Genomic DNA, 8845 nt, shown 5'->3' with positions numbered 1-8845 from the left:
TAATAACATAGGCAAGAGCTCATCATCTTCTGTCTAAAGATTCATCTCTGCATTTCACAGTAAGATAAGGGTTGAACCTCATCCGTCTGCTCTACACCTGCAACTCAATAAAGCAATCGAACAAGGAAAGTGGAGACATCATACATGTATGACAAGATGTATAAAATATAATAGAGAGACATTATCCAAACCTGTGACTCAGGAGTATAGCAAATCATAAAAACTCCAGATTATAGAAAACCAAGTACTTAAATCTCAAGTTTAGTTACTCAACCACAAAAGGACACAAAAACAGACATATGAGACTGAACTTTTAAGACACCACAAAGTTATAGCATTGCCACCGCCTGTCGAGCACCCAGTTCTGAGACAAGCTACCCAACGAAGGAGATGACAAAAAACCATAACCAGCAAAACTATTACTTAGCAGACTTGGACCAACACACCTACGGATAAATACCAGATACTTATGATAATAATAGTCTTCAACAGCAGCAACAATGCTGCTAACCTGCACGGTTCACTTCTTCTTGGCTGCGGACTTGGTCACCTTGGCTCCACTGGGATCCTTCTTCTCCACACTCTTGATGACTCCAACAGCAACAGTCTGACGCATGTCCCTCACAGCGAATCGACCAAGTGGTGGGTACTCAGAGAAGGTCTCCACCACCATGGGCTTGGTTGGAATCATCTTCACGAATCCAGCGTCACCGTTCTTCAGGAACTTGGGCTCCTTCTCAATCTCCTTGCCAGATCGCCTATCAATCTTGGTCAAGATTTCAGAAAACTTGACCGCAATGTGGCAGGTGTGACAGTCGAGCACTGGGGCATATCCATTTCCAATCTGACCAGGGTGGTTCATGATGATGACTTGGGATGTGAAGTTAGCAGCCTCCTTGGCTGGATCATCCTTGGAGTTGGAGGCAACGAACCCACGCTTGAGATCCTTCACGGCAACATTCTTGACATTGAAGCCAACATTGTCACCAGGAAGAGCCTCTTGGAGGGCCTCGTGGTGCATCTCAACAGACTTAACTTCAGTGGTCAAACCAGTGGGACCAAAGGTGACAACCATACCAGGCTTGATGACACCAGTCTCAACACGACCCACTGGCACAGTTCCAATACCACCGATCTTGTAAACATCCTGAAGAGGGAGACGGAGAGGTTTGTCCGTGGGCCTCTTGGGCTCATTGATCATGTCAAGAGCATCAAGGAGGGTTGGGCCCTTGTACCAATCGAGGTTGGTAGACCTCTCAATCATGTTGTCACCCTCAAACCCAGAGATGGGGACGAAGGGGATCTTGTCAGGATTGTAACCAACCTTCTTCAGGTATGATGAGACTTCCTTCACAATTTCATCGTATCTGGCCTTGGAGTACTTTGGGGTGGTGGCATCCATCTACAGTAACCAAAAAAGGAAAACACAAGCAAATCAATATCAGATAACAATTACATTAAATGCCAAAATATATTTACAGATTAAAAGCATTGTAGAAAAAATAATTTACCTTGTTGCAGCAACAGATCATCTGCTTGACACCAAGGGTGAAGGCAAGCAGAGCATGCTCACGGGTCTGACCATCCTTGGAGATACCAGCTTCAAAACCACCAGTGGTGGAGTCAATGATCAGGACAGCACAATCAGCCTGGGATGTACCCGTGATCATGTTCTTGATGAAGTCACGATGCCCGGGAGCATCAATGACGGTGCAGTAGTACTTGGTTGTCTCGAATTTCCACAAGGCAATGTCAATGGTGATACCACGTTCACGTTCAGCCTTAAGCTTGTCCAAAACCCATGCGTACTTGAAGGACCTCTTGTTCATCTCAGCCGCCTCCTTCTCAAACCTCTCGATCACACGCTTGTCAATGCCTCCAAGCTTGTAGATCAGATGACCAGTGGTGGTCGACTTGCCAGAGTCGACATGTCCAATCACAACAATGCTGATATGAATCTTCTCCTTACCCATTATGAATTTCTTTGAAAAGTGATAATAAGAAACTGCTCGAGACAAACAAGAGCAATCAGTAATCTCTTACCAAAACCCCTATTTTGGGGTAAATAGGAAACAAAAGAATGATCACTTATCAGACCCTAAATTCATGAACGAAACAAGTAAAACTAAAAACTCAGAACTCCAAATATATTACACAATTAAAAAACTATTATCCAGAAAGCAAAACACAAGCTACGATAATAAATAAAGATTATAAGAAAAATGAACCCATACAGTTGAATGAAATCAAGAACAAGGTTTATCATATGTCATACAAGCACAGAAGGGAAAACTAAAATACCTTCAACTCTAGGGAGGATCTAATCATGCAGAGAAAATTCCCAATAAGGAACAGAAGTAGCACACAAAATATGAAACTAGAAATTGGAAAAAGATGTTGAGAAGAGGAACAGTAGTGTAAGCAACCAAAGCATATAGTTAACTAGTTGGGGGGAGGGAAGTAATAGATCTTTGTGAAAAAATAAGAACACTAACATTCTTTTGCCCAAGCAAGCACATAAGTGGAAACAGATATACAACAGTATTGAATAGAATCAGAACAAACAACTGCAAAGCTGCTAACATCTAAAGGCTAGTTCCCAAAGACAACCCTATTAGATATTTCTCTGATAACAAAGTTGGGCAAAGAAAATATTATAATATAATTTTTTTTTAAATGGATTAAGGGAAGAACATGACAAATTCTAAATGGTCAAGTCTACAAAATTGACTGAGCCAATTTCATTATCATCAAACTTACCAACCTTTTGCTACAACCCTGCTATTTATGAGGAAAAAAAAATTATAATAGGAATCTGACAACCATATTCTAATTAAAATATTAAACTCTAACCATAAAGATATCAATGGTTATTCCCTATAGAACTACAATGACGAGAAAAGATGATTACTAAACTTGAGAAAAAAAAAATCTACTAAAAAATAGGGGGGCAAGGTAGGGATTGTAACATAGACTAGGTAAATTGCTCTCCAGATAAGGCTCACAACATTTTAAAAAAATGAACAAAATATCAAAATCCAGCAGTTATAGAAACAATACATGAACAGTTGACCATATGGAGAAATTCCATCAGATGCAACTGAATTAATAATAGTCATGAATAACCTACAAATAAAACTTCAAGACGAGTGATAAAACAACGAGATCCTCAGGGAAAAAAGAAAGCGCTGATTCCGATCAAAATTTTAGCAGATCCGGATAGATAGCCAAACTAGAATCAATCAACAAAAAAAAAAACAAAATCAATGCGCACTAAATCTATACAGGGCATGTTGAAAAAATCGAGCAAATCAACTCCACAAGGCATCCAAAATATTCAGAAATAAACAACAGAAAAAGATGAAATTAAATCTTAAAAAGGAAAAAAAGTTTCATAACTTTGTTGGGCTAACAGAGTTGAAAAAACTAATCAAATATCAAATCCAGCAATTATAGAAACAGTACGTGGACAATGGACCATATCGGGATCTACTATAGGATTCAACAGAATTATTATTAGAAACAGATGAATAAACTAAAAACAATACAGAGCACGAGATAAAACAACAAGATCTTTGGAAAAAAATCACAGATTTTGATTGAAAGATGATCAAATCTGGATTGATGGACTAAAACCAGAACAAATCAACACGAAACTAAATCAATAAACATTAAATCTAAACGGTGCATGTTCAACAACATCCAGCAAATCAACTCAATAAGGAATCCAAAATATTAATAAACAAACAACGGCAGAGATGATGAAACAAATAGATCCATAAATCTAGACGAGGAGAGATTGATTATGAGAGAGATCTCACCTACGCGAGCAGAGAAGCTCTGAAGATCGCCTCAAAAAACCAACCTAAACGAGAGAGGCGAAAGCAAAACGATGTAGAGAAACAAAAGTAGGGTTTGCGAAACAGCATCATCACCTTTTAAATAGAGATTCGTAGTGGCCTAGGGTTTCCATTCAGGTATTTTGTGCTATGACATAAATACCCTTATGTCTTTCCTTAATGGCATAAAATACCCTAATCATGTTCGTGAACGAAACGAACTCGCCTGTTAGGTGATGAAACTAGGGGCGGATTGGGAATCAAACAATACGTGTCTATTTCCGACTATTTTCTGTTCGGTTAATTTAAAGATACCCTCACATTTTGGTAAATAATTTAAATACCTCCATGTATTTTCAAACTCATGATAAACCCCCGCATGCACATGGTTCGGATTTGTGGCAAAATAAAAATCGAACCAAACATGATCGATTTTACAAATTTGGAATCGAACCAATTCAATTACCCTATAGAACCGAATTAATCCAAACCAATCTTAGTTCGGATTGATTCGGATCGATTCTCGGTTCTCGATTCTCATACTTATTATTTTTAGTAGTAAAATTAAAATAGTTAAAATTTAAAACTAAGCAAAATAAATATTAAATAAAGTATCACACATAATACATAATATGCATAAACAAATCATCAACATACTTATTATTTCTATATAAACAAAGCATAACGCATAACATATTAAAAATAAAAATCATAAAAAAATTAGAACATAAAGTAAGAAAGTCAATTTTAACACTTACCTTATAAGGGATGATTGAATATCAAAGTCATTCTTAAAATCAATATCAAGAATCTGAATCAAAATGTTGCTTGTTCATCAAATTCATTATCAATCAATAAAATATATCAATCTACAATAACATAAAGATAACAATTATGCGTTTATGCTAATTAATATTAAATATTAGAAAGTAAAAAAAATATTGAATAAATAAATTTATAACCATTAATGATTTTAGTCAAAATGCATAACAAAAACAAATATAGTACGAAAAATATAAAAATCAAGTAAATAAACAATAGAAAATGAATAAGTGAATAAATACTTAACTACGTAGATGAAAGAAAGTAAGAAAGGGGTTTGAGATTTTGAGTATTATTTAAATTTTTTTACCTTTTTTCTTTTAAGATTATATATTTATTTTTAATATATATATATATATATATATATATAATATAAATTAGTTCGATTCTATTATACCCCTAATCCGGAACTGAACCATTTTTTTTACAATCTACACTTGAACCAAACCATGCCCAATCCGAACCAATCCAATCCAAAAGACTTTAGATTGGTTTGGTTATCAGATTTACCCTATTGTGCACCCCTGCCGCCACAGCCTTTGGCCTTGCTTAAAGACAACATGAAAATGACCTAAAATACCCTCATCATTTACTTTTAACCAAATATCTATTGATTTTTTTTCTAAACTCTCTTCAACATCATACCTAACTAATGACATAGGATTTTTTAGGATGTAAAAGGGGCTTTTGGGTGAAAATATTTAGGGTGTGTTCAATTGCATGGAAAATTAAAATTCATTGATTTCAAAATCCATAGAAAAATGGTGGTGGAAAAATGATTGAGACAAAAAATTAAAATCTGTTGTTTGATGCTAATTTGAAAAAAAATAAAAATAAAAATAAAAAGGAAGAGGAAGAAAAAGAAGACGAAGAGAAATATAGGAAGCTGGGGGGGGGGGGGGGGTGTGTGGTGGTAGTGGCGGTGGTGGCAACGTCGATGGTGGTAAGGTAGGAAAAATACAGGAGGACGTGGTGGTAGCGGCAAAGGTGAGGTCAGAAGAAGAAGAAAATAAGTAGAAAGAGAGAGAGAAGGTGACCGGTTATGGCAACGACGATGGTGAAATTGAGTGTGATGGTGGATATGGTAGTAATGTCGATGAAGAAGAGATGACTTATGATTTATTTTGGAGATAAAAAATGTATATAGATTTCACTTTTCCATTTATATAGGTGGGAAGGTGAAATCTAACTTTTTATTGACTTTTTGATAGGGATGAAAAATGAATTTTCATGAAAAAATATAATCAAACATATGCAAAATATAATTTTCATGAAAATTGATTTTCCATCATATTTCCCATGTGCAATCAAATATACCCTAAGGGTTTTTCATCAATAGATTGAAGTTGATGAATTGATGAGGAGGTTAAATAGGTTAAAAAACATGAAGATGATGAATATTTTTTAAGGAAAAACAAATAAAGAATTTTATGCTACAATCATAATGAAAAAGTCAAGATTTATGAAAGTTCAGGAAAAAAAAAAGGCAAAAGTCAGATAGTGGTCAAGGGGGGAATTGGGGATAAATATAAATAAAACATTACTTATGAATAATATAAATTTGTGTATTTTATGTAACAAACAAAATTACAAAATTTCATATTAAGTATAATATAAAAATGTATATATTTTTTTCAAAGTTCTGCGAATAAGTTGAGATTAAATCTCTAATTGAAAGAATGGTAAATTAATTATTGTGACTTTCTCCAAAATTTGTTGAATTTTGAAACTATGCTACAAGCTGAAGATGGTGGTATTTGGGTAATTGTGAATAGTCTTGCTAAATAGATTGAAGTCCAATGGGTATTTTCAATAGTTTGAAAACACATGGTATCTCACATATTCACCAAAACATAGGTAACTCTAAACCACCCAATATTTTTTCTTGAAGGATTTTGATAATTTAGAAAGATGTTTTGGTCTATATCTAGGAAAAATTACATAGGAGGACTTTCTTTCTAAATAGTCCCTAACTTTTCAACTGCGATTTGATAGACCATTCAATAAACTTTTCCACTAAACCTCATTTCCCCTTAAAATAATTTTGAAGTACCCAAGCTACCTTTACAATCATTTCCGATGATATTTTACTGTGATGAGGTATGAAAAATGACATACTCTTAATTTTGAACATTTTGGATGTATTGTTCAATTAGTTTCAACGATTTGTAATAAACAAACTATAGACAAAGTTGGGATTCTGAAAATTTTGATAAATTATTGAAGAAGTACAATAGCATATTTGGCTTTCCAAAATATCAAAATGCCCTAGTCTCGGATATCTTGCCAAAGATCATGTTCTTGTGGTATATACTTAACTATGTTTACATGACATAATTTTGAGTCTATAACTCGGGAAATGGGTCAATTAGGTGGAATTATTTTCCTTTGTACGTATAAAATACAAAATTTATAGGTTTACTTGAACATTATGTTGAGATGAGATTTAATCTAGTATTCTTAAAAATAAAATATTGTATTTTTGTTGACGATTGACAAGTGGATATTTCGATATTTTGAACATCGTGTCATGTTTTTCATGAAATAATATGGTCGATGGGGGTCATCAAATTGACTTCTAGGATGTCTCAAATATACACCCAAAACTTCGAGGTGTATCTCTAGATTGCATACGACATTTAAATATAATCATTTATAGTTACAAATAATAAAGAAAAAATGTATAAACAATATTTCTCGATACCGACATGCATATCCATTGGTTATTTTCTCTCGAATACGTTATATTAGTGCATATTGGATGATGGGGATAATGATTAATCTCAAAAATAATAATTGATTTTGTCTATCCATCCCGATTGACAAAAAAAATTTATGATGAATTTGCTTAATATAGACCCGTACACTATTGGATTTATTGTTTGTTCTCAGCTCATTTGGGTTTAGTTTGGGTTAGGGTTTCGTGACTTGCCTCTATAGAATGAACCTGATTTGTGGGGATGGGTGGAGATAATTCGTTTTTCTTGTTTCGTTCGTGGATGTCTATAATTTAAACATGTAAGCTACAAATACAACTATATTATTAAACAATTTCTAATAACTAAATAGGAGAAAGCAAAATATAGTAAACAGAAAAAAAAAAATTTGAGGATCGAGGAGTATTTTATTATTTCTAATTCGTTGGATCTTCGCTATTTGGTTCGTCGAACCAATGAGAAAATTCAAATAAGCATAGTGGTTGGGTTTACAAATTGGTTAGTGTGCGTTTGTTGAATTTCATGAACCCATTACGAACCATGCCACAAGCTAATTAACTTCGTACCTGCTCACGGTTTGATCTGGTAGGAATGGATAACATAACATAGGTTTGTCTTATAAAGACCTGGATACAGTTGGAGTTCATCTGATATGGATTGACCTATATAAGAAGAATTAACGAAATTTGTTATTTATTGCAAAATCATAAATGATTCAAACAAATTTGATCTAAATTGATCTCGATGGCTACTTTCATTTTTCAATGATAGGTAAACATGAATAACTATTTATACTAATCAACGAGTGTTGGGCGTAGTGGCCAGTGCCTCCCTAAAAAAAGGACAAGGTCTTGGGTTCAAGTCCCTTCATTGGCCACCCGTAGAGATTTATCCTGACTTACTTGATATGTGTGATATCGTGTGTACTTAGGGGATTAGAGTGAGATATGACTTACTTGATATGCGTGGTATCGCGTGTACTTAGGGGATTAGGGCGAGATATGATGCTTTAAGACACTAGGCGAGATATGGTGTTCTAAGAGGTTAGTTGCCTTGCACCTTGTAGTTGGTTCTACAAATCTGGACATCCTGTCATCAAGAAAAGAAAAAAAAAAAAAAACACTTATGCCTAATGTTGTGCGATTGTTTTGATACATAGTTTTGTATAACTAGACAAGAAGAATTCCTTCAAAATAGATCAAACCATGAGTTTTCTCTAACCCGCAGGATGACTACAGGCAAAACATCCAAATAGCCAAAAAGAAAACCACCCCCCCCCCTCCCCCTCTGAACAAACACATGCACACACACACACACACACACACACAAAAAGGTTTGTATCCTCCTATTGTAAATGTTACATGTTACATGTTGTTAGACATTAGGTAAGTGAAATAGTTGTGTGTGTGTGCAAAACAACCTAAAAAATTCACTTTAGAGCATTTGTCTCCACCAATTAAGCAAGGT

The 8845-nt window shown here is 34.6% G+C and overlaps 1 protein-coding gene across 1 annotated transcript; it reads right to left on the bottom strand.

The window, feature by feature from the left end:
• Positions 1-207: 207 nt before the first annotated feature.
• Positions 208-3979, bottom strand: LOC147395371 (GTP binding Elongation factor Tu family protein). Its single transcript, XM_086449965.1, has 3 exons — positions 3822-3979; positions 1512-2005; positions 208-1402 (listed from the first exon to the last, which is right to left on the bottom strand). The coding sequence occupies exons 2-3, from the start codon at positions 1971-1973 to the stop codon at positions 521-523; spliced, it is 1344 nt and encodes a 447-aa protein (XP_086306091.1). The 5' UTR covers positions 1974-2005; positions 3822-3979; the 3' UTR covers positions 208-520.
• Positions 3980-8845: the final 4866 nt, after the last annotated feature.

This window comes from Akebia trifoliata, chromosome 8 (genome assembly GCF_017979445.1).
Source record: "Akebia trifoliata isolate Shusen 1 chromosome 8, ASM1797944v1, whole genome shotgun sequence".
Classification (NCBI taxonomy): Eukaryota; Viridiplantae; Streptophyta; class Magnoliopsida; order Ranunculales; family Lardizabalaceae; genus Akebia; species Akebia trifoliata.
The sequence above is the reverse complement of the archived record's forward strand: the minus strand, read 5'-3'. Positions and strand labels throughout refer to the sequence as shown.

Coding starts and splice junctions, on each gene's coding strand:
- LOC147395371 (XM_086449965.1), bottom strand. CDS start 1,973: ATGGGTAAGGAGAAGATTCATATCAGCATTGTTGTGATTGGACATGTC. Junction 1,403..1,511: donor TGATCTGTTGCTGCAACAAG/GTAAATTATTTT, acceptor TGGTTACTGTAG/ATGGATGCCACCACCCCAAA.